We start from the raw sequence: 21,152 nt of genomic DNA, 5'->3' as shown, positions 1-21,152 counted from the left end.
CCTTCGGAAATAATCAGCCATGGTTCCCCCTGAACATCTGAAGTGGACTTCTGCAAAGCATCCAGGGACATGTGTGGAGCTGGATCCATGCTGGCCTCTGAAGTGGTTGCGGCAGAAGAATCCAATAAAGAAGCCAGGCAGTCTTCTAGGCTTTCACTAGCCTCAAGTGAGATGTTCAGTGAAAGCGGAACAGCCACAGAATCAGACCTAATTTTCCTGGTCTTCTTCGGCATGGACGGCTGACCCTCAGAGCATGAAGTTCCTTCCACTGCATCTTTTGCCATGAGCTTAAAATGCTGGTTTTCTAAATATATGGCCAAAGAGGAAAGCTGACTATGCACAGTCTTTGGGGAAAAAAAACTAGCAAGCAGAACACGACATATGGTCATGGGAAGCAGCTAGACAAAATAAACACTGCTTGTGATGGGATTTATAGGGAATCTGTGTCCCGTATTGGCATTTACCCTCTCTGGATGACATGAACCTCATAAGCAACAAAACAAAGTGAAAAAGATAAAAGCAAAACCCCAATGGGGCACTTACCTGAAAGACGGCCTAAACCAGCAAACAAAGTGAGAGTTCTGACTGACAATCAAAGATGGCATTCAGACTGGTGGTAAAGAAGTTCTGGGGATGGTACATCTGGACGTCAGCTTTATACCCTATGATGTACACGGGGAGCATATGTGTGACATATGGTGTACACTTAGCAACCTAATGGCTTTGGTATACTGGCCAGATGTCGGGCCACCTTTGGCAAGGGATCCCTGTCGTAAGGAATACTCTCTATTCTAACTGCAACAGTGAAATGGAAGGACATCTACCTGGCAGTTCTACATACCCTTTGATAAAGTGACCACTGCACAAAAAGAGAGCACAGTGCTTGCATAACCTATAAACAATCTCCATGGTTACAAAAAATGTCTTTTCCAAAGTCACACAGCAAGCATTACCTCAGTAAGGCACAATATGTAGTACTTGGAAATGCTATAAAATATGCCTGCTTACCTATATCAGCATACACTATGGTTTCCTCAGCATCAGCCTTAGCAATCACATTTCCCCTGCAGAAGACAGTGCAAGAAGTGAGCAAAAAACTTTTGATGAGGTTACTGATTATTCATTTCACATTTAACAGTAACAAACAGACACATTATTACCATATCAGTCAATCTAAGACACTAAGTTACTTTACTAGTCCTACAGTTGTATCCATACTCTATCCTTGAGGTACACTTGGAGTAGACTAGCCAATTAACACCATGCGTAGACAAATAAAGCATGCTCAGCCCTAAGTCCCTCAGTTCAACTCCACCCACTAGTAAGCACACTTCTTCCGAATTAAGAAAAATGATGATAACCTTAACATCTAAACTGTTTACGAATAAAATACAGATAATATACCCACTCGGGTCTATATCATATGAGCAAATAGCAGAAATTGCGAACGCTTACATCGAGCGTACCGGACCTCAAAGTGCTTTTTCTGAGATCACGGTACAGTGAAGAATGGCATATTTGCCCTTTCCTCACTGCAGTTCAATCTCGGAGTTGGAATATATGTTTACCTGGGGGTGTGGGGGGCTCAGCCCCCCACAATAGGAAGTTCGAGGTCTGGTATGTTCGCTATTATGAGCATTCGCAATTTGTGCGATTCGCTCATGATACAGACCCTACCCACTCACCTTTATATAGAATGCTAACAGCTGAAGCTAGTTAAAGGGGATGCCCACACTTAGAAGAAGGGCATTTGTGACCCATCAAGTAGGAACCCATCATAGATTAACTGGTATAGTAAGACTGCATCTGTTATATCTTGGGATTATCCTTGGTGGGTCCAACAAAATTGGTAGGATCCCAAACAGTAGCATACCGTGGTGCAGGGAGCTAGATTACAGCCCCAGACTCATGATTCAAAAGTTTGAGTTTTTAATTACAAATGTAACACAGGAAACCTGACTCCTAAGACTAGTAGTTAAGGTAAGGTAATACTACATCATGAAAATATGGAGAGAAGACTACATGGTCATGGCTCGGACATATGCAATGGAGACATATGAAGTATCAGCAACCATATCCCTTGTGAGATAGTCTTAGACTACAGCATTTTTCAATAAATGGTGACCACCTGATGGTAAAAAAAAGCAACCGTGAATATAAATGCAAACCATCTGTTTGGCAACTGCAAGGCCTCCTCCTTCCTGAATGGAAGGAGATGAGCAGCTGTTCAGTCTTCCTACATTTATGTACTCACTTCAGGTGCACACATTCAGAATGCAAAGGATTCTCTCCCTGCCCTGATTTTGACTAAATACAGAAAAGATATGGACTGGTTCAAAAACAGTTTGGAAACCACTTTCAAAAAGAAATATGGGTTAATCTTGAGGGACTCTTGACTACTTATGAAAAACAAATATGGTCCATGCAGATCACAGCCTACAGCTGTAAGATGAAGTAACTCCCACCAGGAAAAAAAAGTGTTTTCTAAGAGATGAACTTCAGTTTCACTAAATCACTGGGCCTGTACAGTAGGCAGTCTAAAATGTCAATTATGGACTTCAAGTTCCATGGAGAGGAGAACAAGTGCAGCACCCCTTGAGGAGATGACTCATCAGCTTGTGATGGGCTGTAATCCTGCCATCCAAAATGACACAAAGGCAGAAACAGGTGACACTTGCACCATGAATGTAAAAAAAAAATGAGGTCCAAAAAACATAGCAAGGATAACCTGCACACCGACCAAATGATTGGGTGAAGTTACCACTCTATGTAAAGGGAGAAATATTATCATTTAAAGCAAATGTCTGCTGAGAGAAGGGCGTCCTGGCAACCACAGCAACTTTACTGGAAGATCTGATAGGAATCAACACATCTTTACTTTGAGCTAAATCTCGACAGCAGCCTTCTTAATCATAGGGAACCTTCATGACTTGAACTAAAAGAGTTTCCTGTGCTACTAGGGACCTGAGTGCCTGAAAGCACTCTCTTCTTGTTCATCGCAGGGTGGCAAGAATTAGCTTTGATTATTATTTCATGAACTCTGAAATTAACTGGATCAGCATGAAAGGTATACAGAAACTGCTAATGTCATTGATTGGAGAATACGTCTACTACCACTACTACCCCTTCCCTTAAATAATCACTACAGAAAAGGGTTAGGAATGCATTTTCCTGAGTGTAAGGTTGAGCTGAATGATTTGGGATGAAAGGCTAGGCTTAAAAAGGCCCCAGTGGTTGTTAGCCTAGTACACCCCAATGAACCTAAGTGACCCATTTCTGGATGGCCTGAAAGAGACGCAAGAACTGAATCTGTTAATCCACAACAGGACCAGAGGAGTAGAGCACTCTATCAGAAATACTGGGTGAACAAATTTGTGTAACTAGGGAAATTACTTTTTGAGCTGTGATAAAGAATTGGAATTGCCTAGACATAGTTGGACCTTGCTGAGTTTAATTTTGGTGGCTGTCAAAAAAAAAAAAAAGCAATTACTAGAAATTGGAAATCAAAGTCTCAACCAACTGTACTAGAAGTAGTGAATAAAGTAATGGAGAGAAAACAACTGAAAGTGGGATCTTCAGAAAAGGGCGGGGCAAATTCCAAAGGAAAAAAATGGGAATTGTGGGAATAATACATGCAGAATAATGTTTTGGAGGTGGAATGAGGTTTAAGGGAAATGATGAACTGAATGAGCTATGTATAATGTTTGCAACTGAAAATATGTCAATGTGGTTTGTTTTCATTTATATAAATATATGATTGCCTATATCATAAGTGATAATTTAATAAAGATGTTTCTTGTTTAAAAAATAAAAAACAGGACTGGAGGATTGGTTTATAAAGTCCACCAGCTTGCTCACTTTCTCTGAGATATGAATCACTAGGAGTTTGATGACTCTATATCCCACTACCAGAAAAGCGAAGCATCACTTCAGAGGGTTTACAACTATGTATCCCCCAAACCCCTTCTTGTTTACATACCAAATAATGGCCTGCTTGACTAATTAAAAAAGTAGCAGCCCTGGAAGCAACTTTGCCTCTGAAGTCTTTAGGGGCTAAGAAGACTGTTTGAAGGTCTAAATGGCTGATGTGGAGCCCCTCTCCACAGCAGATCATAATCTCAGAACCATGTGAGAGCTGAAATGAAATTATCCTAACAGCAAAATATCCATCTTAAAAGCCAGTGACAAATATTGTCTGCAGGAAAAGGAGGCCCATCAACATGATGGTGGGGGTTGTCATCAGGAGAACAAAAATGATCAAGTGATGGCACTGTAGCCACAGACACCTCACAGATTTGTGCAACATCTGTATCCTCTTGTATGCAAATGGTATCTTGAAGATTACAGTGGCCATCAATCCCAGAAGACACAATAGGGTCAAAGCCAGACTACACTAATTCCTCACCCAGGGCATGAAGGTGATGACTTCCTTAGCCTTCTTGAAAACAAGAATGACATACATTTAAGAGCATCTAGTTTTGTAGTTATTAAGGCAATCTATCCCTTGAGATATTGTTGTAGAGAAAATGTGACAACTTAAAATTCACTGCCAGTAGCTGCAACCAAAGGGTTGCCCACTACAGAGACACAACTAGATTTGACACCTTAAGGTGGGTACCATAAGCCAGTCATCTAGTAACAGGAATACACGGAGTTCTTTCTTCTGGAAAGTTTCAGTCATTAAGGCAAACATTTTGTTAAATATTTTGTGTGTTGAACAAAGTCCAGTTGACAGAACTTTGTACTGGAAGTGATTTTCATGGACATAAAATTACAAAATGCTCCTGCTGGGACCCAGTGAGTGATGGGTCAAAAAGTCTGTGATGTCATCTACTCATCCAGAGGCACCAGGGGCATGAAACTATAGAAGTGAATATCCAAGACCAGAGGTATAGATGTGCTGTCTGACATCAGAATGCGATAGTAGGAAAAGAAAGACTAGGAAACCCAATCCTGTTTTGAATGATGGACATTTAAAGCCCCTTTTGACTTAGTCTTGGCCTGATTCAAGAACTCTACTGAGACAGTTTCCATAGTGAAAATATTTCCAACTGGGGTAGACCTACAAGCTGTAAGATATGGCCAAACTGTGTATTACCCAAGTTGCAACAAAACTGGAGACCTCTACACATATGTATAAACACACACACACACACACACACACACACACACACACACACACACACACACACACACGTGAATTCCCAGAACTAAGTCATACCATCTAAGGTTGCATTTTGGAAACTGTCCTCTTGGTTACCTTAGCCACCGATGGAAAAAGCAAAGTTATGTGATATTTGATCATCACATAAAGATGAGGATTCTTCCTCTTTTCAGGCTTGTTGACTAACAGAGGAAAACGATGAAGGTACACGAGTGTCTAAAGGTCCTCTACAGTGGTGACAGCCTGCTTATTCTTCAAGAGGCTATCCACGAAGTCGTGAGAGTTCATCCCAAATAGCACCCCCCAAGCACTAGGTATCCAGAATGTTGTTTCTGAAATACTCCTTCTTAAAGTACAACAGTCTTATTCCATCCAGGGTTCATGTTGAAATTATTAGAGCCATAACTGATCCTTTGAATTGTGAAACTGCAACTGCAAATGTAGGGATATACATGTCAAATTCAAAACTGATGTATTCCAGATTTTATTTTTCACTCGGAAGTGCAGCAACCTCAGAGTTAGTACAAATATGTAACAGAGGTGTGGAAGGTGCAAGGGAACAAAACGCTTCAAACGTGAAACCGCATGTTTCAGAATTCACAGACTTTTGTTGAAACTGAAGTTAAATTTTAAAGTACAGGGCTCAAAATATCAGGTCTTGCACTTCTGACAAGCAGTTACCATCCTATCCTGGATGTGAAGGCCATGTTGAAGTTCATTTTAGGATCTGTAGGTAAAATTTTACTCAGGTCCTCCTTAAGTTCAGATTCAGGAAGTCCAGCAAGCTTTTCCAGGGCCTGCTTTACTACAAAGTGGAATTCAGACAGACAAGACAAATAGTTGAATGCCTTGAACCACACTGTGGCAGGAGATTATACTTTCTTGCCACACTTGTGCAAAGTCATGATAATCCACCAGCTTCACATATGAGCTTATGCACAATTTCAGTCAAGGGTTTAGTGCATAGCAGATGGATTATGGGTGGCAGGGAACCTACATGCAAGTATGCACCTGGTAATTATGCATAGAGGAGACAGGCCTGCACTAATTTCTGCAATAGCATCATGACATATTCACTAAGGATTTGACTTTGCAGTCTGTTCCCATTACTCAAGCTTCTACAAAATATTTACCCAGATGTCTAGATTCCGAACCATAAACCTTGGTACAGGATGACCCCAGCAACCTTTCTTCCACCTGGATACTAGGGGAGACCTAGAAAAGGCAGTCCTCACTCCTGAGTACCTTCAAACCATTACAGAGTTGCCTGAGTTAAAATACCCTGCAGAAAGAGATCAGTTGGACGCAGGCCATGACCAATCAACTGGAATACTACTAGAACCCTGAAATGCATCCAAAGAAAGGCAGCTAGGGTGCACCTGTTCTGGACCCCTCATTACCTGCTGGGGTGGGGATGTTTTCACTTTTCAAGGATGAGCTCAACATCTGCAGAAACGAAAAAGCCACTTTTGCAACTGACGTCTTTCAACTTACTCTCCAAGCTTTCATCCTTGTGATGGTGCTCTAGCTGTATTCTGAGGACGTGCGCATGATCCCCCAAACCTGATCCTCAAGAAAGAAACTTTCAATTGTTACAATCCTTCTGGTAGCAAGGTAAATCAGGAGTTTCATCCATGGAAATTTCCAAGTAGCAACACTGAACAGAGCAACACTTATAGCACTGCTTGACATTGTGTCCCTCCTAAAAACAATAAAGACAGTGCCAGTGTGGGTCCCCAGTAATAACGTGAGGACCACAAGAACACTTAATAAACTTGTATCTATGCAATTAATATTAAGAATGTTTCACTGACGTGTCAGGATGGAGCTAGGTTTGTGTTGTTACAACATGTATCAGTGCCAATGTAGACATCTGCTGCATAGATCTGCCAAAGATCTGCCAAGAAAAATGCCAGACTGTGATTGGTGAAAATGATGAACTCAAAGGATCCATCAAGGAGGATCCTTTTATATCATATCATTTTTTAGCCATCCAATATAATACAAACATGACATATGCAAGACTATATTTCAGTTTAGATCGGCATAATTTTCAAAATATTGTTGCATTCACTGTCTTCCAGTTTAGTAAAAAAAATTGAGTTTTTCTGTATGGTTACAGTTAGAGAATAATTTCAACATTTATTGCATCACAGATTGCTCAAAGATGAAGCAGTGCCTTAAGACACTGATTTTAGGCTTTAAAAATCATGCCCAATTTAGCTGTCAATTCTGCAAAATCTAGACTAAGCCTCTTTATGTAAACATCTCTGGCAAAAAATCTGTTTGCAAGTCCAATGAATTGCACTTTTCTAATGCTCACATTTTTGCATTATTTTAAACCAGGTCATTCCTAAAGCTGTTTGTATTTATTGCCCTTAAAATGTAATACACAAACTTTTTCCATCTCCTTCCTCCTGGCTTAATTTGTGTTTCCAACCTTATAAAACAGTAACAAATGACATGTTCCAGAAGACCACTTAAAAGACAAGAATAATAGAATAGGTAATAGAAAAGGTAAATGTGTATACATCAGTCTGTCTGTCAGTGGTAGGAAAATGAAAATGCCTTGGGACTGCTGTTCTGGAACAAAACTACAGAAATTACACATTTGTTTGCTAGGCAAGCTGATACACTTTGCTGGCTCCACAACTTTGTGTTAAGTGAAGACAAAAACATCCTGCACTTGTAAGTAAGGGACAGATCCTTACTGAATGAGTCTGCTAACTTTATTAACCACAGACAGAAGTGTCACATAGTTCTGAGTGATCTACGTCTGCAGGATTACCATTGCAAAGCAAGGTGGAAAGGCTGTCAGCCCCCACTGCATCAACACATTATTTTCTGACTTTTATCTGAACAAGGACAAGTACTGCATGCTTTCAGTGTAAGTACAGCAGCTTTTTTTTAAACTGATACTTTTCTGCTCTGCTCATGTCCATGTATTTTACATATGAAGACTATGAAACAGTGTCTCACTCTACATCCAAAGTTTTTGTTGCAGTGACTTGGTGTGGTAGCGAAAGGTCTACTAGCATACCTTCTTGTAAACTCTTAAGGATGATCAGCTAGTGTAGATTCCTTTTTTTTTTTTGGCAGGCAAAATGGAATCAAATGATTTGACTGATCTACAGCTCAGTTCCACAGGTCTTTCAATAGCAATTAATATGAAGCTGTGTATTTACAGGGTTACAGATCTACGGCAGCATATCGGTGGGTAATCAGAAAATATCTATATGTGGTTGCAATGACTAAGCTTCTTGAAGGCCAATAGATCATACATTTTACCACTGAACCCCTCAACCTCAGTCACTATGAACCTAGGAAATGTTGATGTCTTGTGTGTTATTTAGCTCAAACATTGTCCCAAAATCCTGAAACACTGTACAACTGTGGTTTCTTAAACAACTGAAGTATGAATGGTTGCCTCACCAAATAGTTCTTAGGAAAACTTGGTAACACATTGTGTCAACAATGTTCCAGCAATCTTAAGACGGAGCCAAGATGGGTTTTGGTAAGATGACTGTGATGCACAGCCTGCACTACAAGCCACTACTCTGCAAGTACGGAGAGTGACAGTTATCTAGCTATAAGTTAAATGGTTTGTGACCCTGAAGTGAAGCAATGGAGCTATACAGTTGGAAAATGTTCTGGAAGTTCAGGCTAGCCCCCCCCCCCCCACAAATGAGAATTGTTAAACATAAGGGATGATGGTGGAATGCAGAACCTTTTGTGATTGTCTTCCAGTAGAATATGCAGGTATGCAGTTAACATGTGCCATAGTCACTTGAAGCTGCCTCCGATATGACTCGTAGCTCTCAAAGCTCTAAACTCTCACCAACATGCAGAATTTTCAAACTGTTGTTCTGTCCCTCAAAGTCTGAGCTTTTTGAAAATTGTGTAAATTAACACTCACAAAAAAAGCAGTAATACTGCAGTTAGAAACATTGAATTCTTCAGAAATCTCACTTCAAATAAAAATATTATCAGCATTCTAATTAAATAAAAAAATAAATAAAAAATCAAGGAAAATGTGGAAAGTTGGAGACTTCATTTCACATGATTAAACAAAGGAAGCAGTTCCCGCTAGTCATGTAGGAGTGTAGGATGTGAAAACTTGTTTGCTCCTTTCAGCTGTGCTAGAGTGTTCTACCTGACTGGTTCAGAAGACTTACAGAACTGGAAGGGGCAGTTCAAGAATTTAGAGAATATGAGCGCAATGGAGAGGGAACCTGAGCAAGAAAAGAGAAATCGGATGTCAATGAAGAGGAAAGAATCTGGTCTACAGCATGAAACAAAGTGAAAACATTTTGTAGAATATAGGATGTTTACAGTTTGTATACAGCAGAATTAGAGAGCAGTGAACAGTTTATGTAGGGATGTCATGTAAATAAAGTGAAAATGAACTGTTTTAAACTGATTTTTGTTTCTCTTTGTTAAGATGTGGAAATTAATGAAAATGCTGATATTTAAGGACAAACAATGCTTTCTTTCTTGATTGAAAGTGGGTTTCTCCTATTTGAGAAGTGAAGGTCAGTACCTGCTTACTTGTGAAATGAAGACGGCAATAAAGTTAGCTTCAGTGGGACAGACAGGTAAATGGAAGAGAGAATTTTCTTATCGTATATGTGGTAGGCCAGATAGAGGCTGAACTGATGTTGGATATAGGTTGGATTTAATTGTGGAGGGAATGTATCAAGCGGTCACAAAAACAATGAAGAATCAAGTTATGGGTTTAACAAATTGAAATTTTACACCTGAAAGATGTTATTGAAGGGAATGATCAGAAGTGTGTGACATCTAGCGACTGGAATTGTCTTAGAATAACAGTGCAAATTATTCTGTAAAGCTGAGTATATATGAACTACTATGTTTTTCAAGCAACTGTTTTAACTTGTACATAGTTTGTTTTTACAAGTTATTTAATATTTGGACTAGAAAGCATACCTTAAACATGATGAAAGGATGAGAGAGAGTGAAGGGAGAAATACTTGATGGAAAGGGGATGACCTTAAGTAAAACATTTATATATTTGAGGAAGTTAGACAAATGGGAAGCCGCACTACAGGAAATGGCACTTGTTACAAACTGAACATGATGTATTAAATAACAAGACATTGGGCATGGGGAGTGGTGTCTTCATTGGCAAGTGCATGGAAAAGAGGTGTGATGCTACTTTTGTGAAGATTCCCTCTTAAGCTGAAAGATGTAATAGTAGAAGTGTAAAGGACAGATGGGTACAATCCTAATGATATTAATTAGTGTATACATCTCACTAGGGATTGTGCCAAGAGAATTTCAAACGATCATCAGCAAAATGATTGTTTTTAAGAAGAAAGTAAAGGTGATAAGAGGTACTGGAATGTAGTTACCAGTACTACAGAGGTATGGCTGGCCCTAGGATGAGACACATTGAAAGAACGGGCAGGTATTTTGTAATGTGTAAGAAGATGAAGCAGGGATTTAACTCTTTGCTGGATATCAAACTGTCTATGGACCGATGTATGTATTACATGAGTATGTATCAAAACTGCCAATGTGTTTTGAGGTAGTGATGGTTTGCCTGCTGAGTTTTGTAGTTTAGAGTCTGAAGAAGTGAGAGCTAAATTGGTAATTTATTTGGTACTGCAGATTAAGGAGATATTATAGAGTTAAGGAAAGAAATTCTTGTAACACTGACCCACAATGAAGTGAAAGATCAGAGGCTACCCTCATCATATAGACTAATATCTGTTTTAAATCACGATTATAAGCCTTTTTTTAAGGAAATGATAGTTATCAGGGTGACTAAGTTAGTTTTGAATTTGCCAGAAATTGATTGGTGTGTATTTCTTTGTGGCAGCCAGATCTTTAAAAAGAAGTTATGAACTTACCATAAAGTTCCATCCCATTTTCATTCTTGCTCAACCGATGGGTTCGGTTCCGAGGGATCAGATCTGACTTGGCTGTTGCTAAAGCTCGTGACAACCAAAACCTCTTGAGCGTCTCCCTTACCCATAATGCACAACCTCATTTACCTCAGATCTAGTTTGCTGACTTAGTAGAAAGTAAAAGATGGGAATTATTATAGCGACGCTATATCTGGAGCTTATATATCTGTGTGTGTGTGTATATATATATATATATATATATATATATATATATATATATATATATATATATATAAAATAAAGGACGTATATGTCCACTAACCACTCATTCTTTCAGAAGCCTTAAGGATGGGGGATGGTGGGAGGGGAGCTGAGGAAGAATGAAAATGGACAACACAGATGGAACATTATGGTAAGTACATAACTTCTTTACCTGATATTGTCAATTTTTATTCTATCCTCAACTGATGGGACAGAGTCTCCAGCTACCGAATTTCCAGGGTGAACTCAAGGAAGGATATTCCAGAGCACCACAGAACCAAAGGATATCCTTCCTCTAAGACCAGATCTAATTTCTTATAAGTAATAAAGGTATGGGGAGTAGCCCAAGCAGCTGGTGCACAAACATCATCCAGGGACACTCTGGACTGAAACATTGTGGGAGTTGCCATGGATCTGGTTGAGTGTGTTCGAACAGGCTTTGTCATAGCAATGCCCAAATTGTTTTGCACACAGAAAATGCAATTTGTTATCCATCTAGACAGAGTAACTTTGGTAACTGGTTTACCCAGCATTGGTTCCGCATATGAAACAAACAATTGATCAGAATTTCTGATGTTTTTTGTCCTATGTAAGTAAAAACATAACGGTCTATGAACATCCAGTAAATGTAATATGTATTCTTCTTTGTTAGAAAATTTTGGAAAGAATACTGGTAAATTAATCAATTGATTTATACTGGATTCTGGCACCACCTTTGGAAGAAATGACAGGTTGGTACATAGGTAACTCTGTCTTTATGAAAAGTCAAGTATGGAGGTTTTGAGCACAATGCTTGGATTCTTCTGGCTGAGGCAATGGCTACTAAGAAAATCATTTTCCATGAAAGATATTTGAGTTTGCATGTAGCTGAAGGTTCAAAAGGGGATTGTGTAAGAGACTGCAGCACAAGGTTTAGGTCCCAAGGGGGAGTATGATCTTTAAACGGTGGCCTTGAGAGTAGAGTGTCTTTCAAAAAAGCTTTGCTCAACTTATGGAATGCTACAGAAGAACCATCTATTCCAGCAAGAAAATTGGAAATCGCTGTTAATTGTACTTTAATGGTAGAAGAACTAGCTCCCTCCTCAAAAAGATGTGCTCGAAATTCCAACATATTATGAATGGGAGCTGAGAACGTTTCAATATTATGTTTCTGAGCCCCAGAAACAAAATCTCTTCCATTTGCTAGAGTATAGTTTTCTGATGGAATGTTTATGGGAGGACAAAAGGATATGACAGACCGAAGAAGACAGCATAGGTTGTTTGCCTATTAATGAAACTGGAGAAACCAGCCTGAGACTCACTATGTCAGGATGTATCATGCCTACTGGATGAGTCAGGAGGTTAGGAGTTGGATCCAGAAACCAAGGTCGTGAGATCAGGTGAGGCCAAAGGAATTGAAACCAAATTTGTCAAGGCCAATAAGGGACAATGAGGATGATCTCGCTCTTCAACCTTGCAGCTTTCAGAAGAAATTTAGGAATTAATGGAGTGGGAAGATATGCCTAAAGGAGACAGTGGGGTCAATCGTGAAGTACAGCGTCCCCTTGATAATTCCCCCTGTGGAGGATTAGGGCAAAGTAGCTGCTGCATTTGTTGTTCAGGGCGAGACACGAATAGATAGCAGCAAGGCTGGCCCCATTGTCGGAGGACTGTGTTCACAATCTTTTTGATGAGGAATCATTTGTGAGGTAGAATAATGCACCTGTTCAATTTCTCTGCTATCACACTGGACTTCCCCAGAATGTGCGTTGCTAAAAGGAAGTGGTTGGAAGAGATCACCCACTGCCACACTCAGAGAGTTTCTCGGCACAATGTGTAGGACTTGGTTCCTCCCTGTTTGTTGATATACCAGATGAAGGACATGTTGTCCGACTGTATTGCAACTATCCCCACAGGAAGTGGGTGATCACTTCCTTTTAGCAACGCACATTCTGGGGAAGTCATTGACCCCACTGTCTCCTTTAGGCATAACATCCATTGAAGAATTCTCATATAAAACCTGGCAAGTGGTACTACCACATAGCTGGTAGTCTACTTAACGCCAAAAATGTGATAAGAGACCTTGGGACACAGGTGGACAGTAGTCTCTCCTTTGACAATCACATCGCCACAGTGGTCAGGAAATCCTTCTACGTGGCTCACCTCATCACAAAAGATTTCTCATCCAGAAAAAAAGAGGTCATTGTTCCCCTCAACTCATCACTCATTAGACCCATTATACAGTACAACGCCCCTTTTGGTATGTACCTCACAAGACATCTACAACAACTGGAAAGGCCACAGAAATACCTCACAAAGAGGATTACTGGCCTCAAACAGATGCCCTTCGCAGACCGGCTCAAACAACTCCAGCTTTACTCCATCGCATATCGCCTACTCAGAGGCGATCTCTGCCTAACATACAAAGCTATGTCAAACCCAGAGCTGTTGGACATGCTCCACTTAAAGAAATCCCAATCCATCCGAGCTACACGCTCTAGGGACCTAAACCTTGTCACCACAATAAACAGAACATGCTGGAGGGATAGATTCCTGTCCCAGAGACTTCCCATACTCTGGAACAGACTACCTATCTATGTCAAACAGAGCTCCTTATTAGCACTCTTCAAGAAAAATCTTGATGATTGGATGGGAGATAGGAAATTCACCCCGGGGATCACTTCTATGGCTCTGCTCGACAGGGGCACATGAAAATAATTTTCTTGGATGGTGAAAGCCAGGGTACATTTTTGGCTAGGCTTATATAGGCCCTAGTGCCAATAGCCTAGTACCTACCTATGAGCCTATGAGCCTGCAATGCCAACAGCACTACTCTCATCTCTAGGACATTTATATGCAAATGGCATTCCTCGGGGTATGAGGTTTCTGGGACTGTCTTCCAGAAAATGCCTCCCCTCCCTAACTGGGAAGCAACCATAGTCACTATGGCCTTTGGCTGAGGGGGAATGAATGGATGACCTTGTAGAACCTGATCTGAATGAATCCATTTTAGATCTCTCTTGCAGATGTGATTGATTCTTATCTTGTATGACATAGGTTTTTAAAGAATTGATCATTGAGCAGCTAACATCCACTGAAGAATTCTCATATAAAACCTGGCAAGTGGAACTAACTTTATTGCTGCTGCCATTGATCCCAGAGCCTGGAGAACCATTTGGGCTGAAATTGAGGTGCTGCAGATTATCTTTTTGCCTTGAAGTCTTATGGTCTGAACTCTCAGTAATGGTAGGGAAGCAATGGTTGACTTTGTACTGAGAATTGCTCCTATAAACTCTAAAGTCTGAGTCAGTCGCAGATGAGATTTATCCTGGTTATCCCTGGATTAGAGCAAGTCTGGAGAAACTGGTCTCTTGCACATATGAGTTGATGCCTGATCGAAGCAGTAATGAACCAGTCATTTAGATATGGAAATACTTTAAATCCTTGCAGTATCAGGTGAGTTGCTACTACTGCCATGCACTTGGTAAACACCCTGCGGGCTGTGGTGAGTCCAAAGGGCAGTATTGAATTGATAATGACTGGCTTCCAGTTGGAAGCCTAAGTACCATCTTGGCCATCTGTTCATCTTTATGTGATAGTAAGTGTCCTGAAGGTCTATAGAGCACATTTAGTTGTCCTTGCCCAGAAAGGGGAGAATGGACTGAACCATAACCATCTGAAATGTGGTTCTTCGAACTGAGCTGTTTAGTTTGGAGAGATCCAGGATTGGTCTCCAGTCCCCTGTTTTATTTGGCACAAAAAGCACCTTGAGTCAGTTCCGGATTCTATCTGGTCTGACGGGACCTCTTGGAAGACTTTTTTTTTCTAGCAGCTTTTGCATTTGAATTGCTGCTTGTTCCCTCTGACTGGATGGAACATCCGGGATTTTTCTTGGGATTGGGGGATAACAGGAAAAAAGAGTATAACATGGTCTCTGGAAATAATCCTCTGCACTCAATTATCTTTTGCTATATCTAGCCAGGATCTCTGGTGCAGGGGATAAGCATCCCCCGACTGTCTTCAGAGGTGGACAATCAGGCCTCCTTTCAGGAGCGCTGGTAGGGTTTGTCAAAGAACGATTCTCTGGAACTCTGGTTCTGTGGGCCACCACTGCCACGGGGGCATCTTCATCCAGAGTTCCCTCCTCTGCTTCTGTGGGAAACTCCTCCATGTGTGTCTCGAGAAGGATCCTAAGACTTCTTGAACCACATTTTGCAACCACCTCATTGATTCCTTTAAAAGGTTCTTTGAGGAGTCGAAAAACACATGTCCGTGGCAGACCGGGTCTTTCCATCCTTTTCACACCTGGACAGAGCGTCTTTTACTTTTGGGCCTAATAAAGACATTCAGTCAAAGGAAGCATTGATGAAAGAAGACTTGAAAGGCTCCACAAACTCACAGAGATGCATCCAGGCATGTTTCCTTATGGAAATGCCTCAACCCACTGCCCTTGAGGTTCCTTCCATTATGTGTGAGATTAACCTCATGGATGAATTGGATATGGATTGTAGGGTCATCAGCTGGGAAGTAACAGATGCCTGAACTTCATCAGAAACAGCACCTCAGAATGTATTTGATAACTCCTTGATCAAATCCCCTTGAAGCCTAGTAAAGTGTGCCAAATAGTTCAGAGACCTCAGGGCGAAGGTCACTGAAGCACAGACATGCTTCCCAAATCTATTCATTACCGGTGACTCCCTCTTGGGAGGATGGATACTGGAATGTTCCTCCACTAGTTCCTTTTTAGTGGCTGCCTCAATGACCATGTCATCAACAGGAAGTCCTTCCCCCCCCAAACTGTCTGTCCACCGGTGGTACTATTATCTTATCTGGTCTACGACGAATCATAGGCCTCCCCTGCTATGGTGTTAGCATCCTTCCACTCCTGCCATGAGATCTTGTCAATGAGCTCATCAGTGGGCAGAGTCACCCAGGAGGTAGAGGGTCCAGTACCAAAAGCCCCCAGGAGAGCAGATTCCTCAGACATAGGGTTGCTGGACATCCAACTGTCTCTCTGCTTAAGGATTTCTAGGATGTCTCCAAAGGAGACATCTTCAGGAGGTGAAAATAGGGACCCTTCGTCTTCATCAAAATCAGTGTCTTCAGTGATGGACTCCTCTGGGGAGTCTAGGTGTTTCCTCTTACATCCTCTTCTTAGGGATCTCCTCAGTGGGGTGCTCTGTGAAGGTATCAGAAGAGCAGATTACAGTTCCCTGGGAGACAGCCTGGGGTTTTGGTACTGGCTGCCCCTGTGGAAAGAGATGGTGAAACTCTGAGCTTTGAGGTTTCATGGCAGAAGACTTAGAATCTGAGGGGGAAGGATCCTTCAGAACTGTCAAGGCAGAAAATACTCTCTTCACAGCCTCAAAGGCAGAGAGGGTTCAGACAGCGAGAGGCTATCAGATCCAAGAAGACAAGCTTCTGAATCATAGGCCTCCCCTGCTCCGAGGGCAAAACCTCTGAGGTGGAAGCTGGAGCTGAGCTGAGCTATTCAATACAGGGGCTCCGAGGTGCAGAGATGGCTCCAAAAGCTTTGGAGTCAAATGCAATACCTTGGATCTGACAGGCAGACTATGGCTTTGGGAGCTCTCTGGATCTGACAGGACTGGAGCCCTCAGAGAAGACCTCAGATCCAATGATAAAGTAATCCTTGGATCCTAGCCAAATGGATCCAGATGACTCGAATCCAAAAACTCTGAAGCTACAGGAGAAGGAAAGGAATCTGTAACATGGAGTAGTATATACTCAGGTCTCCTGATCCAGAGGGATAGGAGCCAACAGCCAAAGGAGCATCAATCTGGCTCCGCTCCAAGAGAATCTTCTTCACCAGTCTCTCCGCATCTTCTTCTATTAGGTTTCTGGAAGAGCAAGTGGAGTATATGGAAGGGGACCTAGGTCTTTCTAAGAATGGAGAAGATACCTTGTCAGGAACCAGATCCAGAGATGGAGAGTACCTTGTTCTGGGTAGAACTTTGGTAGCTTAAAGCTCAGGTTTGGTTTGCATAGGATCAGACAGTCACATCCAAGAGTTTAGGCTTCATCAGATCCGACAGAGGAGATGTCTGAGCCGATAATTTTTCCTTAGCAGGATCTTGCACTTTTGTCTTCTTCGGATCCGGGGTTTGAGACTGGGTCCTTATGAGACCTCTTCCACGAGAAGGAAGAAGATGGTTTAGGGGAAGATGAGTTTCCACTGCTGTTGCCCTGCATGTGGAGTCCCTGGCTGGACTGAAGAGGGCATACAATTTGTAAGGGTATAGATGACGGGTTGAGTAATTCAAAAGCAAACCACTATTTGTGAATTACCTGAGGATATTGATAAACTTCACATGCTGGATAAAATCTGGTAAAATGTCTGTTAGGTGAATAAAATGAAAACATGGGCAGTGTTAATAATTTTTCTGCTAGCAAGTTTGCAGTGGAAGCACGAATAAAAGGATAAATTAAATACATCAATACAATGACATAGGAAAAGCTGAAAAGTTGGTTGAAGGATGATATGCAAAATAGAAAATTACTGGTTTAGAGTTAAACCAGAAAGTGTACTTAGGCATTTTGTGTTTATTGCTGTGAATACCTGCATTCCAGGTATTTCTGGCACATTTTTTAATTACTTTCCTCAGATCCTCCTTTCTGACCACAGAACTCTCCAGTCCAGCCACCTCAATGACCTATTCATTCTTCCTACAGTACAGCAGGAATACCCAAGTAATAGGTCTTAAGCACCATAGGGAAAGAAATCCTAAAGTAATATTCTGCAAGTAACTGAGGGGGTGAGAGGGAATGGGCCCCAGAAGTATGGACTCATGGAATATTTCCTATAAGGAAAGATTACTGAGTAGAGGATATAAGGCATTAAAGAAATTAAATCTTAAACAGAGTAGTAAAACTAATTTGGGAGGAGGAATTAGAAAGAATGAAGAATATGAAAGAACACATATGTTTAATGCCCAGATATTCTACAAAGTCTCACCATTTCAGGATATTTCTATGAAAGTTTCTCTGCAAATATTTCTACATACGACAAAGACTGAGGAAAATGTTTTCTAATGTAGATGTTCATTACTGGAGGTGTGATGAGAGAATAATGGCCACCTGGGAACAACAATGTTGGCTTGTTTTAACCATAAATTATAGCAGATATTATCCAGATTATTACATCAAGAAATACAAAGAAAGATATGACACTGTGATAAAGTGGAACAAAATGTAAGGAACAAGTATATGTCTCATGATTCTATCTGCTAAAAGGTACGACTGGAAAAATAAAAATCTTGAGAACCATCAGAGGGGGTAGACTAGACTGAAGGATGAAACAGAATTAAAGGAAAGTAGTTTGGCAAAGAAAATATCTTGGGTAAAAATTTTATATCACATGAATTAGAAGGTTTGTTAACAAAAGAAGCACCAAACTCAAGTCCCAAGGCTCTATGGGAGGCATGACAAGAGGTTTAACATGTAATACTCCTTTCAAGAAAGTTTTGCACAGACGGTGTGACATAACAGAAGCATTATCAAATCCATTGTGAAAATTTGAGATAGATGCTAAATGTACAGTAATTGTCGATGCTGAAGCTCCTGCATATAGAAGGGTAGTCAGGCATTGTAGGATCTTCTGAATAGGCATAGAGAAAGGGTCTATGTTATGATCTTTGGTTCATGTAGAGAACCTAGCCCACTTACTAGAATAATTTTTTTCTGGTGGAAGGTTTGTGTGAAGTCAGAAGTATCTCACAGACAGGAGATGAAATATCAGGTAGCCTGGCAATCATCGGAAGTGCAGAAACCAAGTTGTGAGCTTGAGGCTGCGGAGAGTGGGGTGAACCAATCCCCGAGGGTGAGATAGCAGACCTTGGGATTGATCCAGGATCCACGGGCTGTGAATCAGATGAGGCCATAGGAAAGGGAACTAGACTTGACAGGGCCAATAAGGGGCAATGAGGATCACCTTGCTTCTCAAACTTTGAGCTTTCTGGATGAATTTCGGGATGAGGGGAAACAGGGGAAAGGCATACAGCAGACCTGGGGGCCAATCGTGCATCAGGGCATCCCTGTGTGACTTCCCCTGAGGGGGGATCAGGGCAAAGTAGCTTCTGCATTTGTTGTTGACGGAAAGCAAACAGGTCGCAGCAAGGCCTGCCCCAATGGCGGAAGATCTGAGGGACCACTTGTGAGGCATCAGGATGTTCCTGCTCAGATTGTCCGCAATAAGGTTGGAACACTCGGGAATGTGCACTGCCATAATAAAGCGGTTGGAAGCTATCGCCCTGTGCCAAATTCTCATGGCTTCCCAACACAGGGGGTAAGACCTGGTTCCGCCTTGTTTGCTGATATACCAGATGACTGACATGTTGTCCGACTGAATTGCAATGGTTCCGGAAGGGAGGGATATATGGAATGCTTGCAACGCTAACAGAACTGCCCTTAATTCCAGGACATTTATATGCATATTGGCCTCCATGGGGGACCAGGTGCCTTGCACTGTCTTTCCCTGGAAATGCCCCACCCCCACCCTAGCAGAGAAGCATCCGTGGCCACCGTGGCCCTGGGTTGGGGAAGGCAGAACGGTTGACACCAAAGATTTGATTCTGGCTTCATCCACCAAAGCATTTCTTTCTTGCAAAGATTTGTAAGGCGTATCAAGTGGTCGAGAGGATGGGTTAAGATCCACCATTGTGAAGAAAGGAGCTACTGTACTAGTCTCATGTGCAACCTCGCCAGTGGAACTAAGGTAATGGTTGCTGCCATAGAACCCAGTAGTTGTAGTAAAAGGCGTGCTGGTACAAAAGTCTGTCATTGAATCTGGCTTCTTATTTTTGAGAGCCTGTGAGGAGGAAGGGAAGCTTGGCAGGATGTTGTGTCGAAGATTGCTCCAATAAATTCCAGTGTTTTTGTTGGGGACATTTGAGATTTTTCCTTGGTGATCGTAATCTCTAAGTGAAGAGCAAGACCTTGAGTGTAAGAGAGGCTGTGGATGAGAAGATTCCTAGATGTGGCGGTAAGGAGCCAATCATCTAGATACAGAAACACCTGGAATCCTAGTAGTCGAAGATGAGCTACTACAACTGCCAAACATTTGGTGAACACTCTGGGGGCTGTCGAGAGACGGAATGGCAGTACCCTGAAATAGTAGTGATTGGCTCCCTGCCGGATGCGGAGAAATCTCCGGGAGCACTTGTCCATCTTATGTGGTAATATGCATCCTGGAGATTTATAGAGCACATCCAGTTGTCCTTCCTTAGAAAGGGGAGGATGGACTGTATTGTGACCATCCGGAATTTTTGAGGTTTTATGAATTTGTTTAGTAAGCTGAGATCCAGGATTGGTCTCCAGTCCCCTGTCTTTTTTGGCACTAAAAAGAACCTCGAGTAAAAACCGTATCCTCTCTGGTCTGGTGGGACTGGCTGGATGACTCTTTTTCTTAGCAGTTTTTCAATTTCTAAGGCTGCTATCTCCCTCTGACTGGGTGGAATATCGGGGATTCGTTTGACAGGTCTGGGAGTAAGATCAAATGGGATATGGTAGCCTCTGGACATTATTCTCTGCACCCATGCATCAGTAGTGATAAGTTGCCAGGTTGTAGGTGCAGGAAAAATCGACCCCCTGACTGCTTCCAGAGGAAAGCAATCGGGCCACTGCTCAGAAGCGCTGGTAGGGTGGGCCAGAGAAGGAATCTCTAGCGCCCTGGTTGCGTGGACCCCCACTGCCTCAAAAGGAGCATCTTCCGGATGAGTTGCCCTCTCTGCCTCGAAAGGGGCATCTTCCGGATGAGTTGCCCCCCTCTGCCCAGGGGGATTGCTCACCACGAATGTCACGAAAAGATCCTTGGGACTTCTTGAACCACAATTTTCCTCCCCCTCTGGTTCCTGGAATAGGAT

The 21,152-nt window shown here is 41.8% G+C and overlaps 1 protein-coding gene across 1 annotated transcript in view; it reads right to left on the bottom strand.

The window, feature by feature from the left end:
* NIT2 (nitrilase family member 2) overlaps positions 1-21,152 on the bottom strand; it is a 570,156-nt gene that overhangs the window by 106,092 nt on the left and 442,912 nt on the right. Inside the window, exon 9 of the mRNA XM_044071381.1 lies at positions 1,009-1,064. Within this exon, the coding sequence (XP_043927316.1) occupies positions 1,009-1,064 (56 nt within the window). The remainder of the gene's footprint in view (positions 1-1,008; positions 1,065-21,152) is intronic.

This window comes from Protopterus annectens, chromosome 5.part0 (genome assembly GCF_019279795.1).
Source record: "Protopterus annectens isolate FY-2018-M chromosome 5.part0, PAN1.0, whole genome shotgun sequence".
NCBI classification, from domain to species: Eukaryota; Metazoa; Chordata; order Ceratodontiformes; family Protopteridae; genus Protopterus; species Protopterus annectens.
The sequence above is the reverse complement of the archived record's forward strand: the minus strand, read 5'-3'. Positions and strand labels throughout refer to the sequence as shown.